Consider the following 23,594-nt stretch of genomic DNA (forward strand, 5'->3'; position numbering starts at 1 on the left):
ACTGTTGGAGGGCCGGACTATAAAAAAACCCCTGCGGTTTTCTTAATGCCGCCGCCTTGCGGGAGGAGGTGAAGTGGAGCAAGTCCCCAACTCCTTGCCATGTTTTCTCTTTCTCTCTCTCTCTCTTCCTTCCTCTCTTTCTCTCTCTCTCTCTCTCTCTCTCTCACCAGCATTCGTGGCACGCGAGCGTGACTCTTTTCACCCACCGCTGTCACTCCAGCCGGGCTGGCAGCAGTCGCTGCAAGTTCCTCGGGTGGGTTCTGCCACTTTCTAATAATCTCTGCACTTTCTACGGCCGCCTGGCTGGGCTGTCCAGAGGGAGCGGCAGCTCCCACCCAAGGAACCTGCAGCGATGGCTGCCGGCGGGAGAAGGAAAGGGAGCCGCGGCCGGCCCCACCCGCCGCGGATGGGCAGGTGCTGAGCCTCTCGGTTGTGGCCTCTCTGCCCCCATCCCGCGGCCAGCCCACAAGGGGATGGGGAGTGCGCACGCATGCGCAACATTCAGAATAAGAAAAACCTTCGCCATTCAAAAAAAGAAAAACTTTAGCCGGCCTCGCACTTTTGTCGCTCTCTGCCCCCAACTCCAACGCCCGGCTCCATGTAAAATCTTGTGTGCTGCCGCGGGCTGGATAAATTGCCTCAGCGGGCTGCATCTGGCCCCCGAGCCGTAGTTTGGGGACCGCTGCTTTAAGGTGACTATTTCTATAATAGGGAGCGTATGTTAGAAAAATTTCTTCATTGAAAAGATTTCCCTTTGATTACTACAGTTCAACTGAGAAAAGGACAGGGGTCACTGATAGTAACTTACAACTGAACGTAACAGCCAGTATACTAACCAGACTTCATCAAATTACTAATGTTTCTTTGATTGATATATATATATATATATATGTTTTCGTAAATTTTCACGGGTATATGTATGTAGATTGTTCTGAGTTCGGGTTTTGCCCTGTGTAATGTTTTGCATGTCTATGCGACGTTTCGCCGAAACGTCGCATAGACATGCAAAACATTACACAGGGCAAAACCCGAACTCAGAACAATCTACACACACACACACACACACACACACACACACACACACACACACATATATATATATATAAAAATATATATATATATATATATCTCAAAGAAACATTAGTAATATATATATATATATGTATGTATGTATGTATGTATGTATGTATGTATGTATGTATGTATTTACTGTATATATGTATTTATTCCATTTTACAACAGCACGAAGCTTGGAAACTTCAGCCTGATGATGGTGGATGTGATTTCACCGAAACGTCGCATAAACATGCAAAATATTACACAGGGCAAAACCCGAACTCAGAACAATCTACGTATATATATATATATTTGTTTTCGTAAATTTTCACGGGTATATGTATGTAGATTGTTCTGAGTTCGGGTTTTGCCCTGTGTAATGTTTTGCATGTCTATGCGACGTTTCGGCGAAATCACATTCACCATCTTCAGGCTGAGGTTCCAATCTTTGTGTTGTTGTAAATGGAATGTTAGCAACTGACATTTCTTCCTAGTATGTAGTGTGGGGGTGGAGATTTGTTTTGAATGTAGCAAATAGATTGGGTGATTATGTTTCAGTGATCTGATTGGTTGGTGTAATCATAGTTATTAGAAGGAATGACATGGAGATTTTTTATGAAGTGTTTTGTTTAAGGCTGATTTCCAAATATAAAATTCTAAAATCATAATTATTAGAAGGATTGACATGCTGATTATTATGAAGCGTTTATTTTGTTTAAGGCTGGTTTCCAAATCTCTGGCAGGCGGGAGGTATCATCTCTTTTATTTAGACAAAGGGGTCTCCTCTCAATTTCGATAGCTTCTTAGAAGCTATCGAAATTGAGAGGAGACCCCTTTGTCTAAATAAAAGAGATGATACCTCCCGCCTGCCAGAGATTTGGAAACCAGCGTTAAACAAAATAAACACTTCATAATAATCAGCATGTCAATCCTTCTAATAATTATGATTTTAGAATTTTATATTTGGAAATCAGCCTTAAACAAAACACTTCATAAAAAATCTCCATGTCATTCCTTCTAATAACTATGATTACACCAACCAATCAGATCACTGAAACATAATCACCCAATCTATTTGCTACATTCAAAACAAATCTCCACCCCCACACTACATACTAGGAAGAAATGTCAGTTGCTAACATTCCATTTACAACAACACAAAGATTGGAACCTCAGCCTGAAGATGGTGAATGTGATTTCGCCGAAACGTCGCATAGACATGCAAAACATTACACAGGGCAAAACCCGAACTCAGAACAATCTACATACATATATATATGTATGTATGTATGTATGTATGTATGTATGTATGTATGTATGTATGTATTTATAGTATACTGTATATATATCATCATCATCATTTAACAAACCCATAATCTCTTGTGGGGCGGAGTCGGGGGAACTGAATGGTGCTGAGCGTTTACTGGCCCAATGCCCTTCCTATTGTTAAGGGGCAGTTATATTCAGCAGATAAATTCTCAACGTGCCCAGAGAAATATCTGCCTCTACCTAGGATCGAACTCACAGCCTCCTGCTTGTGAGGGGAGAACTCCACCTCTAGGCCACCGCACAACTTCGAAACGGTGATATATAGAGCGGTTTAATTTCCAAAAATTTTTTCAATGCATGTTTTCTTTTTTTTCCAAGCCAAAATAATCAACATGTGAAAACGAGGGTCAATTTCTAAATAATGTAATAGTAGTTGGTGTCTAATCTTGATTATCTGCCCGTATTAGGCCAATTTGTCCTCAAATTAAGGAGGATCTCAACGTCCTTTGGAGCTAACTTATAAATGCCAAGTTCATTTAACGCCGCCACGGCAGTGGGTTGATTCGAACTGAAGCCGATTCCACTTCGGGTTTCGGTGGCTGATTGTAGCACATCCTTCAACAGCAGGGCCGAACCAATATTTAGGTTCAGCACAATACAAGCCTCTTTGATGCTACGCAAGTAAACAAACAAAAAAACAACAAAGAATTAGTTCTAAACCAGGTTTAGAAGTTTACAGTTAACATCCTTTCCCCCCAGGCCTATACAAGTTATGCATGGTATATTTATGTGTATGTTTGGTTTTTATTTATTTATTTATTTATTAGATTTGTATGCCGCCCCTCTCCGAAGACTCGGGGCGGCTAACAACAATTAAAAAGACAATGTAAACAAATCTAATATTAAAAATAATCTAAAAACCCACAATTTAAAAAAACCAATCATACATACAAGCATACCATGTATAAATTCTATAAGCCTAGGGGGAAGGGAAAAATTTCAATTTCCCCACGCCTGACGACAGAGGTGGGTTTTAAGGAGCTTGCGAAAGGCAAGGAGGGTGGGGGCAACTCTGATATCTGGGGGGGAGCTGGTTCCAGAGGGTCGGGGCCGCCACAGAGAAGGCTCTTCCCCTGGGCCCCGCCAACCGACATTGTTTAGTTGACGGGACCCAGAGAAGGCCCACTCTGTGGGACCTAACTAGTTGCTGGGATACGTGCGGCAGAAGGCGGTCCCTGAGATAAACTGGCGCGTTGCCATGAAGGGCTTTATAGGTCATAACCAACACTTTGAATTGTGACCGGAAACTGATCGGCAACCAATGCAGACTGCAGAGTGTTGGTGTGACATGGGCATATTTAGGGAAGCCCATGATTGCTCTTGCAGCTGCATTCTGCACGATCTGAAGTTTCCGAACATTTTTCAAAGGTAGCCCCATGTAGAGAGCGTCCTTTCCCCCCCAAGGCTATACAAGATTTACCAACCACGTCTGCTGGAAATTTGTTCCAAGCATCTACTACTCTCAGTAAAATAATATTTTCTCGTGTTGCTTCTGATCTTTTCCCCAACTCACCTCAGATTGTGCCTCCTTGTGTTCACTTTCCTATTAAAAACACTTCCCTCCTGAACCTTATTTAACCCTTTCAAATATTTAAATGTTTTGATTATGTCCCCCCTTTCCCCTCTGTCCTCCAGACTATACAGGTGGAGTTCATGAAGTCTTTCCTGTTAAGTTTTAGGCTTAAGAGCTTCCACCATTTTTGTAGCCCGTCTTTGGATCCGTTCTATTTTATCAATATCTTTTTGTAGGTGAGCACAGTATTCCAAATGGGGTCTCGCCTGCACTCTATCTCCCTCTTCCTGCTTGTTATACCTCTAGCTATGCAGCCAAGCATTCTAATTGCTTTCCCTACTGCCTGACCGCACTGTTCACCCATTTTGAGAAATCACTTTTGCTAACACAGAACTACGTTTGAGGATTCCTTTTCCCCAAGTGCATTATTTTACATTTGGAAACATTAAACTGCAGTTTCCATTGCTTTGACCATTTATCTAGTAAAGCTAAATCATTTACCATATTACAGACGCCTCCAGGAATATTCACCCCATTGAACACTTTAGAGTCATCGGCCAATAGGCAAACCTTCCCTACCAAACCTTCCCCTATGATACTCACAAATATATTAAAAAGGAAAGAATTGTAGTCATGTATTATTAGCTTGACATCTTTGTTTGCTGATTATGACAAAGACAACTGGTAAGAAAGACTATGTCCTTGGTAATATTTGGATTGTTATTCTGACTTATTATGTGTATGACTTTTAGACTGTTTATCGGAATTGTTGTGATTCCGTCTGAGGCTCCTCAGGGAACGGCTGAACCTCTGCCGGCTCCATGCTCAGAGGGGGAGGATGAGGAACAGGAGGAGGAGGAGGAGGCCCAGGCAGACGGGGAGGAGGAATATCAGGCCGAGGGAGAGGGAGAACAGCCTGAGTCCCCCGGGGTGGAGCTCTCCCCAGCAAGCAGCCTGGAGTCCTTGGATGAAAATGCACAAGCCATCATCGATCTCAGGCAGAGAAGAGCAGCACAACGAAGGGGACAATTAGCCAGGTATTTCCAGCCCTAAATAGGCAACAGCTGGGTTTGGGTGTGGTTCTCCCCAGAAAGGCTGAAAAGGCAGACCCACCCTTCCTGTATTGTGGAGTATTATCTTTGGGAGTCCTGGGACCTGGCTGTGATCTTTGGCGTTTCTGACTCTGGCTTGTGGCCCTGAAGGCTGAAACCTTGGGGGGAAAGATGTGGGTCTTATTCTCTACAGTGGTGGGTGTGCCAGCAAGAAGTCTGCTGTATTGTCTGGCCATCAGGACTCTGCTGTGAAGCCTCATAGCCTGCCTGTTGGGAAGAACAGGTTTTCCTCTGTGTTTATTTTTCAAACTATAAAGTGCTTTTGCTTTTACCAGCGTGTCTGGCTGCTTTTTCCAGTTGGTGTTGAAGTCTGGGGGCACCCAGACAGAACACGGAATATGTTATTTCTCAAAGTAAACTATACTATACATACTATAAACTTACTACCGGTATATCTGTGTATGATTGAATAGTTATTCACAACTAATTTCAATATAAACGTTTTCTGTGTGTGCACAACCTTGATAAAGAAGGATTGCTCATACAACAGTAACCCTTCATTCTTGTAAAAGAAGAATCTGGAAGAAAGGCTCTTGCAAAAACATTTCAGGACAACATATTTAAAAATGTATTTTGGCGAGCTAATCTTCACTTGGTTTTGACGAACAGGATATATCCGTTTCCAGAGAAAGATATTTATATAGTCAGTATGCGGGAAATAAGGGCAAGCTGACCTGATAAAGGCATAAACCTGGGACATGAGCGGTTATATAAGTGATTCATAATGTGTCTCTTAAAATGTTGCAAAGTACTGAGAGTGTTCCAAATACTGTAAAAGCCTGCCAAAACATATGAGTATTGCATAAGGGGGGAGTGTCTTGAAGGAGGAGGAGGAGGAGGGGTACGGAGATGGATGCATAAATATATGGCATTTTTAATCTGAAAGTTCACCTCTGTGATATGGATATCGATCCTCTCCTTAGGTCCGTTCACGCATGAACGAAATAAATAATTATCACAGCATCGCAAAAACGGGCGCTTCGCTGGCAACGGAAGTCCGGAGGTGGGGGTTTCCCAGCAAGGGGAGCCTCAGCGAAATCGCAGCAGCGCAAAAACACCGAAGTCCAGAGGTGGGATTTCGATATATATATGTAGATTGTTCTGAGTTTGGGTTTTGCCCCATGTAATATTTTAAGTGTCTATGCGACTATAACTATATTTACCTGATGATGGTGAATGTGATTTCACCGAAACGTCGCATAGACACTCAAAATATTACACGGGGCAAAACCCGAACTCAGAAGAATCTACACACACACACACACACACACACATACATACATATATATGTCACATGTTTTTTGCTGAATTTGAAAATTACGGGAGACTAGGATAGATCTATTTGGGTCTTATTTTGGCCTCATCAGCTAGCCATACCCACTGGGACTTGAACCTGCAACCTTTTGCCTTGTAAGGCAGAGAATTATCCTCTAGAAGGCAGTCCCGGAGATATTCTGGTCCGGTGCCATGAAGGGCTTTATAGGTCATGACCAACACTTTGAATTGTGACCGGAAACTGATTAGCAACCAATGCAGACTGCGGAGTGTTGGTGTAACATGGGCATACATAGGGAAGCCCATGATTGCTCTCGCAGCTGCATCCAGCACGATCTGAAGTTGTGACTAGGTGAAGTAAAGAATACTTTCTATTGTATGTACAAGAAGTCCAGAGGAGGCAGAACTTCTGAAACACGAGGCTGCCCACTCAGAGAGATTCGTAACCCGGACAAGCTTTTTTAAAGAATGTATGTATGTATGTATGTATGTATGTATGTATTGATTGATTGATTGATTGATTGATTGATTGCATTTGTATGCCGCCCCTCTCCGTAGATTCGGGGCGGCTCACAACAGTGGTAAAAACAACATGCGACAATCCAATACTAAAACAGCTAAAAACCCTTATTTTAAAAACCAATCATACATACAAACATATCATACATAAATTGTAGAAGCCTAGGGGGAAAGAATATCTCAGTTCCCCCATGCCTGGCAGCACAGGTGGGTTTTAAGGAGCTTATGAAAGGCAAGAAGGGTGGGGGCAATTCTAATCTCCGGGGGAAGTTTGTTCCAGAATGCCGGGGCCACCACAGAAAAGGCTCTTCCCCTGGGTCTCGCCAAACGACAATGTTTAGTTGACGGGACCCGGAGAAGGCCAACTCTGTGGGACCTAACTGGTCGCTGGGATTCATGCCTTTGTGTCGGTGATTTCTACACCACCATTCAGTCAGATCCTGAGAAGACAGAGACAAACCTCCAAGTGGACTCAATGACTCTCTAAAAAGGTTGCAAATGACCAGCTGTCTGCAAGGAGTATAAACCTTTCCGTTCCCCACCATCCAGTCAGAGTTGAAGAAGTTTCTTGGATGAGAAGCAAAATGTCTTCAAGGAAAAACAAACAAACGTCCAGTTGCCTTTTGAAGGGGGGCACCTTTTGGGCAACCATGACCTGGATGATTGAAGATCTCCAGAAAAATGAGGTTAATCCTTCTCTCAAAACCCCCCCAAAAAACCCTAAGAAGGAAGCTTTGATTCCCGGGCGCAACTCAAGAAGAAAACAAGAATTTGGGACGTGGCCACACTACTCACTGTTTGAAATAATTCTCCGGACGTTTGCAGTAATGGGAAAAGAGAGGAAACAGATTCCGAGTCATGTCGAACTGGAGTTGGGCCGCCCCACCTTCGTTGAAGTGATTGGCTAGAATGACCTAAAATAGATTGAGGACAGATCAAAAGCCAGCAACTAAGTTTTGGGGGGTTTGGGTTTTTTTTTTTAATTTGAAAAAATATAATCTTTATTGAAAATAAATAAGGGGGGATACATAAAATAAAAGGGATCTGCAGATGTCAATACAAAAGAAAAATTAAGTTCACATCTGTAAATTTATCATGTCATAGTTAGCGTCAACTTATCTGTTGACCCGATTACAGCTTTTAAGATCTTTACTGCCAGTATATATAAAGGTTTGAAGTTCCCAAACTTAGGTTAGAGTTAAAATTTTGTCGGTTTTTTATCCTTTTTTCATTAATTCCTGATGTTATTTTGTAGGTTCGTGGGATAGTTGTTTGGGTAGAGGTTATGAAGATAGAAACATAGAAGACTGACGGCAGAAAAGGACCTCCTGGTCCATCTAGTCTGCCCTTAAACTATTTTCTGTATTTTATCTTAGGATGGATATATGTTTATCCCAGGCATGTTTAAATTCAGTTACTGTGGATTTACCAACCACGTCTGCTGGAAGTTTATTCCAAGGATCTACTACTCTTTCAGATCATAATGAAGTTGTATATTCTCTTTTTCCCAGCCAAATATACCATTTATTCTACGCTTTGTAGAACTCTATTTCCTCTTTGTCCTGTAATTTGTCCCGTAAGTGAGCAACTAAGTTTTAAAACTAGGAGTGCGTTTTCGGCTGAAGTCTCGGCGAGACGCCGGGCGACAATACTTTACCTCCTGGTAGACGAACAAGTCGACTTGTTCCGCGAGCAGCTGCCAGAAGATTTTGAACAAGGTGTAGCAAAGCTGTTGTTCTAACTGAAGTAGCCGGTCCCTTACGGTCAGGAGCAAGGGGCAGGCGGTGGTTGATAAGGACATCACGGCTTGTTCGGACTGGGAAGGCAAGGAGAGCCACCTAAACGGAAGACGGCAAAAAGTTTATTTATTTAATTTGACTTTTAAGCCACCTGACTCCTAGCGGACTCTGGGCAGCATACAGTAATAAGTAGTATAATATACAAAATAAGCAATAATAACACAAAAAACAGGGTGTCCGGGGGGAAAGCATTTTGAAATTCCCTGATATTTCCCGGACATTTCCCTGTAACTACCGTGTTTCCCCGAAAGTAAGACAGTCTTACTTTCTTTTTATCCCCAAAAGCCCCACTATGTCTTACTTTCGGGGTATGTCTTATATTGGAAAAAAAATGTCGAATTTTTTGTTTTAACCATAAAATTAACATTTATTAACAACCTGAACAGTATTGTATTCACCACAAAACAGCAGATGATACCCCAGTATGCCAGTGTGTATGTTTTACTGATGTATGATTAATAGTGTGCATTACCGTATTTTAAGCAGGAGGCGGCAGTGACAAGTGCAGGGGACGGTGCGGTGACGTATGGAGAGGCGGGCGGCGCGGTGACGTATGGAGAGGGGGGCGGCGCGGAAGTGGGCAGGAAGCGGCGCTCATTTGGATCAGACGGAGGTGGCAGATGCAGTGACGTATGGAGGGGGGCGGCGCGGAAGAGGGCAGGAGGCGGCGCTCATTAAGATCAGACGGAGGTGGCAGACGCGGCGACGTATGGAGAGGGGGATGGGCAGGAGGCGGCGCGCAGCTAGATGAGAGGGAGGCGGCAATACCCCCGTGTTTCCCCGAAAGTAAGACACATGTCTTACTTTCGGGGTACGGCTTATATTAGCCGACCCCCCTGAAACCTCCGATACGTCTTACAATCGGGGGTGTCTTACTATCGGGGAAACAGGGTAGCAATCTAGTTCTTGTTCTTCCCTGTAACTTGAGATCCCGCTCCGAGTCCTCAGAGAGGGGCGGCATACAAATCTAATTATTATTATTATAGTTAAGACGCGGTCGTAGATGACGTCATACCAAATGGCTAAGCCGTGGAGAAATATTGGTAGCTGAGGAAGCAAGTTGTGGCCACAGTTATGCTCATGTTTGCTTGACTCTGCCAGGCAGCGCGATCTGTGCTTGTTGTTTTTTTACATGACTTTGCCCTGGCTTTTAAACATTTTAATATAGTCATACCTCGTCTTACGAACCTAATTGGTTCCAGGGGGAGGTTTGTAAGACGAAACATTGTTTCCCATAGGAAACAATGTAAAGTCAATTAATCCGTGCAGCAACAAAAAAAACCCCCGCAAAAAACTGCTGCCGCCCGGCTGTCACCTTTTAAAGCAGCCGGGGGGCTTCCCAGCAGCCTCCCAACGCCGAACCCGGAAATTCGGGTTTGGCGTTCGGCTTCGGGAGGCTGCTGGGAAGCCCCCCGGCTGCTTTAAAAGGTGACAGCTGGGCTGCGGGGCTTCCCAGCAGCCTCCCGAACCCCGAACCCGGAAGTTCGGCAAAAGTTCGGGGTTCGGGAGGCTGCTGGTAAGCCCCGCAGCCTGGCTGTCACCTTTTAAAACAGCCAGGGGGCTTCCCAGCAGCCTCCCGAACGCCAAACCCGGAAGTTCGGGTTTGGCGTTCGTAAGACGAAAAAAGTTCGTAAGAAAAGGCAAAAATTTTCTGAACCCCGGGTTCGTATCTCGGGTTGTTCGTAAGATGAGGGGTTCGTATCTTGAGGTACCACTGTAGTTTGTTTTCCCCCCCTGATTTATTCTGTTTTTTTCACAAATTCCCTGATATTTCCCGAACCACTGATTTCCCTGATAATTCCACGATTTCCCTGTTTTCCAGGTTTGCTGGACACCCTGAATAAAGCAGTGGTAATATAAAAACAGTTTAAAAAAGGAACCCCAGAATACAACAATCATTCAATCATTGAGCCCATGTTGTAAGCCGCCCTGAGTCTAAGGAGAAGGGTGGCATAAAAAATTGAATGAATGAATGAATAGATAAATAAATAAATACCTTTCCCTCTTGTATAACTTGGCCGCCTCTTTGGCCTCTTTGAAGACATGATCCACTTGGCGCGTCAACATGTCCTGCTTCAGCCGTTCCAGGAGGTGGATCATTTCATCGAAGACGGAGCTCTCCAGCGAAGCCAGCTGTCCCAGCTGCAGCTTGGTTAGCGCGTCGCTTTCTGACATTTCCAGCGCGGCCTGCTGAAGCTGTAAAAAAAACTGCAGAGACAGACGGGAAAACATAAGAAACGTAGAACATTGACGTCAGAAAAAGACCTCGTGGTCCATCTAGTCTGCTCTTATACATTTCCTGTATTTTATCTAGGATGGATCTATGTTTATCCCAGGCATGTTTAAATTCAGTGACTGTGGATTTATCTACCACGTCTGCTGGAAGTTTGTTCCAAGCATCTATGACTCTTTCAGTAAAATAATATTTTCTCATGTTGCTTCTGATCTTTCCCCCAACTAACCTCAGATTGTGCCCTCTTGTTGTGTTCACTTTCATATTAAACACTTCCCTCCTGAACCTTATATAACCCTTTAAGATATTTAAATGTTTCGATTGTGTGTCCCCCCTTTCATGAAGTTCATTAAGTCTTTAAGTCGTCCTTAAAGATACTTCTGTTTCAAAAGGTGGTATTTTTTTTAAAAAAAATCATTTAAATCATTATTTCTTTAAACAATATTTGAATAATATAGAAACATAAAAGACTGACGGCAGAAAAAGACCTCATGGTCCATCTAGTCTGCCCTTATACTATTTCCTGTATTTTATCTTACAATGGATATATGTTTATCCCAGGCATGTTTAAATTCAGTTACTGTGGATTTACCACGTCTGCTGGAAGTTTGTTCCAAGCATCTAGTACTCTTTCAGTGAAATAATATTTTCTCACGTTGCTTTTGATCTTTCCCCCAACTAACTTCAGATTGTGTCCCCTTGTTCTTGTGTTCACTTTCCTATTAAAAACACTTCCCTCCTGAACCTTATTTAACCCTTTGACATATTTAAATGTTTCGATCCTGTCCCCCCTTTTCCTTCTGTCCTCCAGACTATACAGATTGAGTTCATTAAGTCTTTCCTAATAAGTTTTATGCTTAAGACCTTCCACCATTCTTGTAGCCCGTCTTTGGACCCGTTCAATTTTATCCATATCTTTTTGTAGGTGAGGTCTCCAGAACTGAACACTATATAACCTATATAACCCTTTAACATATTTATCATGTCCCCTCTTTCCCTTCTGTCCTCTAGTATACAGATTGAGTTCAAGAATCTTATATAACCCTTTAAGATATTCAAATGTTTCGATCGTGTGTCCCCCCCCTTTCATGAAGTTCATGAAGTCTTTCCTGATAAGTTTTAGGCTTAAGAGATTCCACCATTTTTGTAGCCCGTCTTTGGACTCGTTCAATTTTTTAAAAAGTATTACCGCTAGTCTTCGGGGGATCTTAACGTGTGGGGAGAGCGTCTTGTTTTAGATTCAGGAGCATTGGGAATTTGGCTTAGTAAAAGGAACTCGGGGCGGGGGGGGCGTGAAAAATTTCAAGACAATCAGCCGCTAGAATTCTCTGTGTACAATTTTGGAAAACAGACATACGGTAATCCCTACAAACACTATGAAAATGACTAAAATATTTAGAATGTGCAGAGAATGTGCAGAGACCGTCCAATTGTCTCTCCTTATCTCATTTATCTTTTCTTCCTTTCAAATATGTTCACCTATACTTTTATATCTTTTCTTCTATTCTAGTTTAAATGAAAATAGAAATTTAAGATGCTCCGTTAATTTTTCTTAACTAGATAAGAAAATTTTATCTATGTACAGTGGTACCCCTACTTACGAATTTCATTCGTTCGGTGACGAGGTTCTTAAGTAGAAAAGTTTGTAAGAAGAAGCAAGTTTTCCCATAGGAATCAAAGTAAAAGCAAATAATGTGTGTGATTGGGGAAACCACAGGGAGGGTGGAGGCCCCACGGAGGCTTCTCTCTGCCTTTTCTGGCCCCGTTTCCTCCCTAGAGAGGCCCCACGGAGGCTTCTCCCCACCTTTTCCGGCCCTTTTTCCTCCCAGGAGATTCCTAGAGAGGCCCCACAGAGGCTTCTCCCCCCCTTTTCTGTCCCTTTTTCCTCCCAGGAGATTCCTAAAGAGGCCTCACAGAGGCTTCTCCCTACCTTTTCCACTTACAGTTTCGGAGGCTCGGGTTTGTAACTGGAAAATGGTTCTTGAGAAGAGGTAAAAAAAAAATTGAACACCCTGTTCTTATCTACAACGCCTCATAAGTAGAGGCGTTCTTAGGTAGAGGTACTGCTGTATACTGTTAGGTATTGATGTTGTGTTTTTATTCATATGTTTTTTCTTAAGGTGGAGGGGAAAAAACCCTTTATACCTGTAAATATCCAAAAATCTCTTCCGCAAACAGAGCAGGGAGAAGGGGAATGTAATACTGCTAATAGCATGGATGACGTTACCTGGTTTGGCAATGAGACGTCTACAAGGAGACCACCGAGAACAGCGAGTGCCAAGGACCAAATAATTCTTTTCTATCTTTTCTTTGCTTAGAAAAGCCTTTTTGACAATCCCCAAAGGGCCCTTAATCGCACGTGTTACTTACAACATTGTCCGCCCAGTCTGCTAGCACCGTGGCGATGTAGTTGACGGCGTTTAGGATCGCGCAGTAGCGGAAGGCCAGGGGAGTTCTGGTTTCTTCCTTCATGACTTGAGTGAGTCGGATTCGAAAGTCGTCCGCCAGCTCTTTCTGCAATTCCAGGAACTGCAATTTTCTGGCTGCGGTAGGAAGGTGCTTGTACCGATCTATGGAGAGACAGCAAAGTGTTGGTGTTTAGCACCTCGTCAGGGCTGGAAAAAAACCTTCTGAACGAGTAGCAATGAAAAAAGCCTGCCAAGACTTAGGGTTGGAAGAAATGTTCTTCGGAGGGAGTAGCAATGGAAAAAGCCTGCAAAGGGCTGGAAAAAACATTCTTCGGAGGGAGTAACAATGAAAAAAGCCTGCAAAGACTTAGGGCTGGAAAAAACATTCTTCTGAATGAGTAGCAATGAAAAAAGCCTGCAAAAACTTAGGGCTGGAAAAAACATTCTTTGGCGGGAGTAACAATGAAAAAAGCCTGCAAAGACTTAGGGCTGGAAAAAACATTCTTCTGAATGAGTAACAATGAAAAAAGCCTGCAAAGACTTAGGGTTGGAAAAAACATTCTTCGGAGGGAGTAACAATGGAAAAGCTTGTAAGCCGGGAAGATCGTTTGTGCCTCGTTAAGGCTGAAAAAAAAGCTTCAAAAAAAGCTATGAGGGCCGTGCAGAAAGGGATGCACCACATTCCCCCCCAGCCTACAGTGATGGTACAAATGCGAAACTTTAGATATACATTATTTGAATTGTCAGGAGTGCGTGCGTAAATTTTGCTTTTCTTCAAGCAGATAGCATAGCTGCAGCAGTGTTTCAAAATGGCGTCTGTAAGGGATGTACATTACAAGTAACATGAACATTAACAAACGTTTGTGTAGAGTTTATGGAGAATCTGCAGTCAACAGAAGTACAGTTAGTCGCTGGGCATAGAGGGTGAGGCCATTACAGTGCATTCGTGACCAGAACAAGGCATACACGCCCCTGTGTCTCACTGGAGGAAGGCCATAGAATTAGACGGAGATTACGTGGAAAAATAGGGAGTGTAGGAGAAACATCATTCTTTCTGGTGTGTAAGTTTCATTGTGTTCAATAAATAATTGTTGAAGAAAAAGTAGCACATTACTTTCTGGGCGACCTTCATACATCCAGAGTATAATTTTAAAAACTGGATTGTAATTTTAAATTAAATTAGATTTGCCGTTGTACTGTATTGTTATATTATATGCTGTGAGCCGCCCCGAGTCCTCGGAGAAGGGCAGCCTACAAATCTAATAAATAAATAAAATAAGACGCGCCCAAATTTTCAGCCTCTGAATAAATAAACAACGGAAGCAAAATGCCAAGCAATCTCTGATAATTACCGGTGATCACCAGAAGCAGAGTCATAAAAGTTTCGGCACAGTCTGGGACTTTCATTTCATCTACATCGGTGATGTCTTTGTACTGGGAGACCCAGGCGGCTTCCGACGAAAGCATGGAGTCCATTTTCTGAAGAGCAACTGTCAGGGGACACAATCATGAAAATGACAGCTCGTTCACATGCGCAATGAAGAAGAAAGAGCTCAGTCAGAAAATGAAGCGTCAGGTTGTTGTTTTTTTTAAAAACCCAAAATACAAACACTATGGTGCATCATTTTACATTTCGGGTAGGCCTTGACTCACGACCGCAACGACACCCAACATTTCCTTTGCTAAATGAATTTTTGCCTGAACCTCTGTACCTTGGCTGTTAGATGAATTCATTGCAATTGTTTAAGTTAATCACCCAGCTGCAACTGCCTTATGTGTACAAAAAAATTGGTTTTAAATCCCTTTTTCGGTGCAGCTGTGACTTTGAAGAGCCGCGATGACACAGTGGTTGGAATGCGGTACTGCAGGCTATTTCTGCTGCCTGCCGGCTGCCTGCAGTTCAGCAGATCAAATCTCACCAGACTCAAGGTTGACTCAGCCTTCCGTCCTTCCGAGGTGGATAAAATGAGGAACCCAGATTGCTGGGGGCAAGAGAGGGCTGCAAAGTACAGTAATACCTCATGATACGAACTTAATTGGTGCAAGGAGGAGGTTCGTATGACGAAAGGTTCGTAACACGAAACATTGTTTCCCATAGGAAACAATGTAAAGTCAATTAATCTGTGCAACCAAAAAAACCCCGCAAAAAACCAGCTTTCGGCGACTGCTGGGAAGCGGCGCGGCTGTTTTAAAAGGTGACAGCCGGCCTGGGGGGCTTCCCAGCACCCCCCGAACCCCAGTGCTGGGAAGCCCCCCAGGCCGGGTGCGACCTTTTAAAACAGCCGCGCCGCTTCCCAGCTGTTTCCTGAAGCCGAACGCCAAAGCCGAACTTCCGCGTTCGGCTTCGGGAGACAGCTGGGAAGCGGCGCGGCTGTTTTAAAAGGTCGCAGCCGGGCTGGGGGGCTTCCCAGCAACCTCCCGAACCGAACCTGGGGTTCAGAAAAATTTTGCCTCTTCTTACGAACTTTGTTCGAGTTACGAACCGGCGCTCGGGAAGCCCCGCCGCCCGGCTGTCACCTTTTAAAACAGCCGCGCGGCTTTCCAGCAGTCTCCGAACGCCGGTTCGTAACTCGAAAAAAGTTCGTAAGAAGAGGCAAAATTTTTCTGAACCCCGGGTTCGTATCACGAGTTGTTCGTAAGACGAGGGGTTCGTATCTTGATGTACCACTGTATTGTAAAATCTAAGTTCTATTGCTATTCCTTCCTTCCTTTTTTCCTTCCTTCCTTCCTTCCTTTCCCTCCTTTTCTTATTCACCTTCACCCACTGCCAGGAGTTCAATCCTGAACCACCTCAAGGTTGACTCAGCCTTCCATCCTTCCAAGGTCAGTAAAATGAGGACCCAGATTGTTGGAGGGCAATAGGCTGATTCTGTAAACCACTTAGAGAGGGCTGTAAAAGCACTATGAAGTGGTATATAATTCTAAGTGCTATTGATATTGAACAGCCACCAAATGAAATGTTGTAAGTCCTGGATTAGCTGTATTTAACACATACATACATACATATATGCAGAGCCCCAGGTTCAAATCCCAGTAAGGTTGTGGCTACCTGATGAGGGCAAATAAGTCCGAAATAGATCTATAGTAGTCTCACTTCCTTTTCATTATCAGCAAAATTATGATACACACCCATGCGTGCGCGTGCATAACATATTTTTGCTGATAATGAAAAGGAAGGGAGACTACTGTTAATAATGTCTAGGTAATAAACCGTCAATAAACTTTAAGTAGAGTTAATGTAGCAATGTGGTTTAGCCAGTCGATGAATCAGACTTAGTACAAAATAGAACAATATTATTATATACGAATAGGCAAATAAATAATGGTAGTTGCACGGTTCAAATATCATACACACATAATCCTAATAATGGTTTACAAACCAGGTTAACACAAACAGCAAAAACATACACACAGCAAATATAACTCTGTTATATAGGAACATCGTTGGCGCCCTCTTGTGGTCAACCAGCAAATGACTCTTAAAGGTACAGTTTTAAACTTACATTGTTAGCTTCTGTATTGCAACACCCAACGTGGTTACATACAGTATACAGTGTTCCCTCGATTTTCGCGGGGGATGCGTTCCGAGACCGCCCACGAAAGTCGAATTTCCGCGAAGTAAAGATGCGGAAGTAAATACAGTGGTACCTCATCATACAAACTTAATTGGTTCCAGGAGGAGGTTCGTAAGGTGAAAAGTTCGTAAGACGAAACAATGTTTCCCATAGGAATCAATGTAAAAGCAAATAATGTGTGCAAATCCTTCAGGAAAATCCCAAACTTTAGAAGGGAGGCGAACAGAGGGCAGGGAGGAGCAGCTAAAGGGGGTGGGTGAAAGAAGCAAGGCTAGGCTAAAGGGTGAGTGGGAAGGAAGAAAGGCAAGGGGGGGGCGCCTCCCTTTTCTTTCTTCAAAAGACACCGTTTCAGTGCCTTTGCAAGCACCTTGTTCTCTGCAAAAAATTTCCTCCCCCAAGCTGCCCCTCCCTCCTCCCTTTTCTTTCTTAAAAAGACACCCTTTCAGTGCCTTTGCAAGCACGTTGTTCTCTGCAAAATGTTTCCTACTCCAAGCAGCCCCTCCCTTTTCTTTCTTCAAAAAAGGGGGGAAAAAGAAACCCCTTCATCCCAGCAGCAGCTGCTTGGGCTCGTAAGGTGAAAATAGTTCGGAAGAAGAGGCAAAAAAAATCTTAAACACCGGGTTTGTATCTTGAAAAGTTCGTTAGAAGAGGCGTTCGTAAGATGAGGTACCACTGTACACTATTTTTGGCTATGAACAGTATTACAGGCCTTCCCTTAACACTTCAAACCCCTAAATTGCAATTTCTCATTCCCTTAGCAACCATTTAGATTATTACTCACCATGTTGATTTATTAAAGTTTATTAAAAAAAATATTTATTAAAGGCGGACAAAAATTTGGCGATGACATATGATGTCATCGGACAGAAAAAAACATGGTATAGTGGAAAAAACCACAAAGTATTTTTTAATTAATATTTTTGAAAAACCGTGGTATAGACTTTTCGCGAAGTTCGAACCCGCAAAAATCGAGGGAACACTGTACTAACAACTACTATAGATCTATTTCGGACTTATTTGCCCTCATCAGGTAGCGACACCCTTACTGAGATTTGAACCCGGGGGCTCTGCGTTGTAAGGCCTTAGCCTCTAGGCTACAGGCTCATCTCCTGTATCAGCTTGTCCCATATATATATGGGATTGTTTTATTCCAAGGAAACAACTCCGAAGGCATCTTACATTTTCTCTCTACAGTTAACCACCTCTGAAAGTAGGTTTCTTCCGATAAAATGTGCATGCAGCTTGGGAGGCTGCCGAGGTATCCATGAACGCCATGCAGCTCTCTTTCGAAGAGGAGGATCTCGTCCACCAGGTGGCAGAAGAGGTTGTCGTCGTACAGCAGGCAAGGGATGTCCGCGTCCAGCTTCTCCAGAATGAACATCACCAACGCGCGGGCAAACTCCAACTGCAAGAAGCCAAAGAGAGAACGTCCAAGCCCGTGAGTAAAAGGAGGCAGCTGTCAACTTGCAAAGCTTTCAAATTGCCATTACCAGGAAGCGGGAGAGCCGATTGTACAGTAGATTGTACAGTGGTACCTCTCCTTAGGAACTTAGTTCGTTCTGTGACCAGGTTCTTAAGTAGAAAAGTTTGCAAGAAGAAGCCATTTTCTCTAGGAATCTGCTGGGGGGGAGATTCCCATAGGAATCAATGTAAAAGCAAATAATATGTGCAATTGGAGAAACCACAGGGAGGGTGGAGGCCCTGTTTCCTCCCAGGAGATTCCTAGAGAGGCCCCACAGAGGCTTGGAGGCTTCTCTCTGCCTTTCCCAGCCGTTTCCTCCCAGGAGATTCCTAGAGAGGCCCCACGGAGGCTTCTCTCTGCCTTTCCCAGCCGTTTCCTCCCAGGAGATTCCTAGAGAGGCCCCACAGAGGCTTCTCTCCGCCTTTCCCAGCCGTTTCCTCCCAGGAGATTCCTAGAGAGGCCCCACAGAGGCTTGGAGGCTTCTCTCTGCCTTTCCCAGCCGTTTCCTCCCAGGAGATTCCTAGAGAGGCTCCACGGAGGCTTCTCTCTGCCTTTCCCAGCCGTTTCCTCCCAGGAGATTCCTAGAGAGGCCCCACGGAGGCTTCTCTCCGCCTTTCCCAGCTGTTTCCCCCCAGGAGATTCCTAGAGAAGCCCTACCGAGGCTTCTCCCCCTCCTTTTCTGGCCCTGTTTCCTCCCAGGAGATTCCTAGAGAGGCTCCATGGAGGCTTCGCCCTGCCTTTTCCGACCCTGTTTCCTCGCAGGAGATTCCTGGAGAGGCCCCATGGAGGCTTCTCCCTGCCTTTTCCAGTTACATCCAGAGGCTCGGATTTGTAAGTGAAAAATGGTTCTGGAGAAGAGGCAAAAAAATCTTGAACACCCAGTTCTTATCTCGAAAGGGTCGTAAGTAGAGGCATTCTTAGGTAGAGGTACCACTGTAGTAACTGAAACTGCATCCCGCAAATGCTGCCACTACTGATTGTGTCCTAGGTTACCAGAGTCAGGAGGAGGGGTATGCTGTAGTAACATAGAAACATAGAAGTCTGACGGCAGAAAAAGACCTCATGGTCCATCTAGTCTGCCCTTATATTATTTTCTGTATTTTATCTTACAATGGATATATGTTTATCCTAGGCATGTTTAAATTCAGTTACTGTGGATTTATCTACCACGTCTGCTGGAAGTTTGTTCCAAGGATCTACTACTCTTTCAGTAAAATAATATTTTCTCACGTTGCTTTTGATCTTCCCCCCAACTAACTTCAGATTGTGTCCCCTTGTTCTTGTGTTCACTTTCCTATTAAAATGGCCCTTGATCCGTAAGAAAAACAGAGAGGTTTACCCTGGCGTTCACAGAGGTTCCGGCTTTATCCAATATAGGCTGGACTCTGTCTTCAAGAAATGCCACGTGGTTTCCAATCCACATTAAGACTTGGGTAAGGTACCACTCAGGCTTCGGAAGGAAATAAGTCACACACAAAAATCAGAGAAAAACTTTGCACTGCTCAGTCAAAATTACAATTCTATCGGCAACATCAGGCCTGACCTCAGGAGCATCCAAGCTTGGTAACTTTTAAGACCTGTGGACTTCAACTCCCAGAATTCCCCAGTCAGCCATTGCTAACTTCCACTGCACATTCTTGGCTGGCCCAGGGAATCACCGCAGAGCGGTGTATGGTTTATGTATGGTTTGTATGAGATGTATGATTGTTTTTTTTATAATAAGGGTTTTAAATTGTTTTACTTATTGGATTTGTACTGTTTTGTTGTTGTGAGCTGCCCCGAGTCTTCGGAGAGGGCCGGCATACAAATCTAATAAATAATAATAATAATAATAATAATAATAATAATAATAATAATAATACCCTCCCGAGCTGCAATCTTTACAAAGGAAAGATTTTAAAAAGTGAACTTCTTAAGAAGAGGATTTGCACCTCTAAGCCGTACCTTTGACAAGACGTTGGTTTGTCGATTCCCCGTGAAATGGTACTTGAATCTTTTCTGAAGAGGAGCCAACATGATCTGCATCGGTAATATAATAGGCGGAGTTGGTGGAAGGAGGTACTTTTCTGGCAGCTGCTTCGGTTTGGTTAGTAGTTCGTCCCTGAGATTATTATGTGTTAAGGTACAGTATGATGAGGTTACATACACGCAGAAGTAGTACAGGGGTTATCTCTCTGTGACCAGGTTCTTAAGTAGGAAAGTTTGTAAGTACAGTAGTACCTCTAGATACGAGCTGCTCCACATGCGAGTATTCCAAGTTACGAGCCACGAGGGGAGAGAAATTTCTGTTCCAGACCCGAGCTCAAATTCGGGATACGAGCAAAGCGTCCACTAGGCGGCGCAAGAATCTTTGCTTCTGGTTATCTCGGAGGGGAAAAACAAAGTCTAAAAGTCATTTGTTCCAGATACGAGTTGTTCGACATACAAGCTCCCCTCTGGAACGAATTAAACTCGTATCTAGAGGTACTACTGCAGAAGCAATTTTTCCCATAGGAATCAATGTAAAAGCAAACAATACGTGCAAACCCATTAGGAAAGAAATAAAAGCTCGGAATTTGGGTGGGAGTTTTTTTTTTAAAAGCCCTAGCCAAGGGATAAAATAATGTGCTGGCTAAGGACGCTACCCAAATGAATATTGGCAAGTGTTCTGTCGGGCTCTCTGGTAGAATCCTCCCAAAAATTCACAGGTACAAATTTCAGACACACACACGTTTGAAAATTCAAAACAATGTTCTTTATAATGAAAATTCACTTAAACTAAGCCCTCTTTTGGTATAGCAAAGAGCACTCGTCTCCAAACAAACTGGTAATTTGTACAAGTCCCTTATCATTTCTGTGATACTTAGCTTGCAGCTGTGAGGCAATTCACAGTCCTTCTTCTTTCACAAAGTGAAACACACTTTGCTCTGGTTTAGTTTCAAAGCGGGGAAAAATCAGCACACAAAAAGTCAAAGTCAGCAAAGCAGTCACAAAACACAACGATCAGATAATCCTCCACAATGGCCAAACCCACAGGCTGCTCTTTATAGCAGCCTCACTAATGGCCACAGCCCCACCCAACCACAGGTGGCCTCATTTCCTTTGATAATAATCTCTCCATTGTTGTTGCCTATGCATCGCTCTCCGCATGCGTGGCTGTATCATTAACTCTTGTTCTGAATCCAAGGAGGAGCTAGATAATTGAACTCCTTCTGAGCTGTCTGCCACACTCTCCTCCTCCCTGTCACTCATGTCTTCTTGGTCAGAGGAGCCTTCATCATCAGATTCCACTGGGGGGCAAAACAGGCCTGCAGCATGTGGATGTCTCCCCCACATCCACAGTCCTTGGGGCAGAGCTAACCACAACAGTAAGCAGATTATTTTCCCTATTTTCCATCCCCAAAACTAAGGTGCGTCTTATACTCCGAAAAATACAGTACTTTAAAGAAAAAGATTACTTGAAAAAGATACGATGGCTGCAATTTGAGGAGCTGGGAAAACAGGGCCTCGAACTTACTGAATATTTCCGTGGCGTTAGCCGAGGAAGGAGCCAGGCCAAAAGTTTTGGATTGAGCTGGTCCGATGAACGGCCAACGCAGCTGCGTCAGCGTCTCTTCGAAGTCACTGAAAACAGACGAGCATTAACGCACCGCCACGACTCAAGTCTTCCAAAGGAAACATAGGATATTAATTGCTGGAAATTTTCCTACCTGGACAATTTGTCTTTCAGGATCTTGTGCCAGAATTGAATGGTGGATCTTATAAAAGTTAGGAGATGTGAGCAGGAGGATTCTTGAAGCTTGATGTCCAACTCAGCCATCGAAGCTAGGGCAGTAGCTGCCTCCGGTACGTTGTTAGTCATTAGATACTGCTGGATGTTATCACTAGCAAAATCAAGAGAGAGAGAGAGAGAGAGAAAAAGTGGACAACTGCCAAACTGCCTTCCATTAAGGACTGAGTCAAAAAGAGGGCTGTGAAAATATTTACTGACTCCTCCCATCCTGGACACAAACTGTTTCAACTCCTACCCTCAAAACGACACTATAGAACACTGCACACCAAGACAACCGATCAATTTCCGGTCACAATTCAAAGTGTTGGTTATGACCTATAAAGCCCTTCATGGTATCGGACCAGAATATCTCCGAGACTGCCTTCTGCTGCACGAATCCCAGCGACCGATTAGGTCCCACAGAGTGGACCTTCTCCGGGTCCCGTCAACTAAACAATGTCGTTTGGCGGGCCCCAGGGGAAGAGCCTTCTCTGTGGCAGCCCCGACTCTCTGGAACCAGCTCCCCCCAGAGATTAGAACTGCCCCCACCCTCCTTGCCTTTCGTAAACTCCTCAAAACCCACCTTTGTCGTCAGGCATGGGGGAACTGAGATATCTCCCCCGGGCCTATACAATTTATGTATGGTATGTTTGTATGTATGTCTGCTTAATAATAGGTTTTTTAAAAAAAATTAAATTGTAAATTATTAGATTTGTTATGAACTGTTTTATTGTGTTGTGAGCTGCCCCGAGTCTACGGCGAGGGACGGCATACAAATCCAATAAATAATAATAATAATAGTAATAACTAGACACAAGAACAGTTTTACCTGCAAACGCCATCACTCTGCTAAACAAATAATTCCCTCAACACTGTCAAACTATATTGCTCAAAAAAATAAAAGGAGCACTCAAATAACACATCCTAGATCTGAATGAATGAAATACTCTCATTGAATATTCCATTTGCACAAGTATTCCATTTGCACAAATTGATGGTCATTCAGTGTTGCTTCCTAACTGGACATTTTGATTTCACAGAAGTTTGATTTACTTGGGGTTATATTCTGTTGTTTAAGTGTTCCCTTTGTTTTTTTGTGCAGTGTAGTTTTTTCTCATCAGTCCTATTCCCCCAACTCCTCCCACTTATGACCGTATGATTGTAGCTTGTTGCTTGAATCCCTACGATTTTTATTAATATTGTTTCCTGATTGCTTATTTGTATCCTATGACAACCCTTAAGTGTTGTACCCCATGATTCTTGATAAATGAATCTTGTCTTTTTATGTACACTGAGAGCATGTGCACCAAAGACAAATTCCTTTTGTGTCCAATCACACTTGGCCAATAAAGAGTTCTATCCATGAGCAGAGATTATACAGCAGGGCTCCCAAAATTTGGCAACTTTAATAAGACTTGTGGACTTCAACTCCCAGAAGTCTCCAGCCAGCTATGCTTTTGAAGTCCACAAGTCTTAAAGTTGCCAAGTTGGAAGATTTCCGTATAATGCGTGTCACTTTATATAAGTATTCGGTGGCTTTAAGTCTTCCATTATACTGGAAT

At 43.5% G+C, this 23,594-nt stretch overlaps 1 protein-coding gene across 4 annotated transcripts in view; it reads right to left on the minus strand.

Moving 5' to 3' along the window:
- Window positions 1-2,640: 2,640 nt before the first annotated feature.
- Window positions 2,641-23,594, minus strand: part of RINT1 (RAD50 interactor 1) — a 31,490-nt gene continuing 10,536 nt past the window's right edge. For all 4 annotated transcript variants that reach the window (XM_070755174.1, XM_070755171.1, XM_070755172.1 and 1 more), the window contains exons 6-16: window positions 21,971-22,144; window positions 21,732-21,884; window positions 20,226-20,382; window positions 19,621-19,731; window positions 17,999-18,224; window positions 14,597-14,734; window positions 13,207-13,406; window positions 10,600-10,811; window positions 8,462-8,642; window positions 7,600-7,718; window positions 2,641-2,998 (exon numbers count right to left, since the gene is read on the minus strand). In XM_070755174.1, the coding sequence (XP_070611275.1) occupies window positions 2,776-2,998; window positions 7,600-7,718; window positions 8,462-8,642; window positions 10,600-10,811; window positions 13,207-13,406; window positions 14,597-14,734; window positions 17,999-18,224; window positions 19,621-19,731; window positions 20,226-20,382; window positions 21,732-21,884; window positions 21,971-22,144 (1,894 nt within the window). In that variant the 3' untranslated portion in view covers window positions 2,641-2,775. The remainder of the gene's footprint in view (window positions 2,999-7,599; window positions 7,719-8,461; window positions 8,643-10,599; window positions 10,812-13,206; window positions 13,407-14,596; window positions 14,735-17,998; window positions 18,225-19,620; window positions 19,732-20,225; window positions 20,383-21,731; window positions 21,885-21,970; window positions 22,145-23,594) is intronic.

Source organism: Erythrolamprus reginae, chromosome 6, assembly GCF_031021105.1.
Source record: "Erythrolamprus reginae isolate rEryReg1 chromosome 6, rEryReg1.hap1, whole genome shotgun sequence".
Lineage (NCBI taxonomy): Eukaryota > Metazoa > Chordata > Lepidosauria > Squamata > Dipsadidae > Erythrolamprus > Erythrolamprus reginae.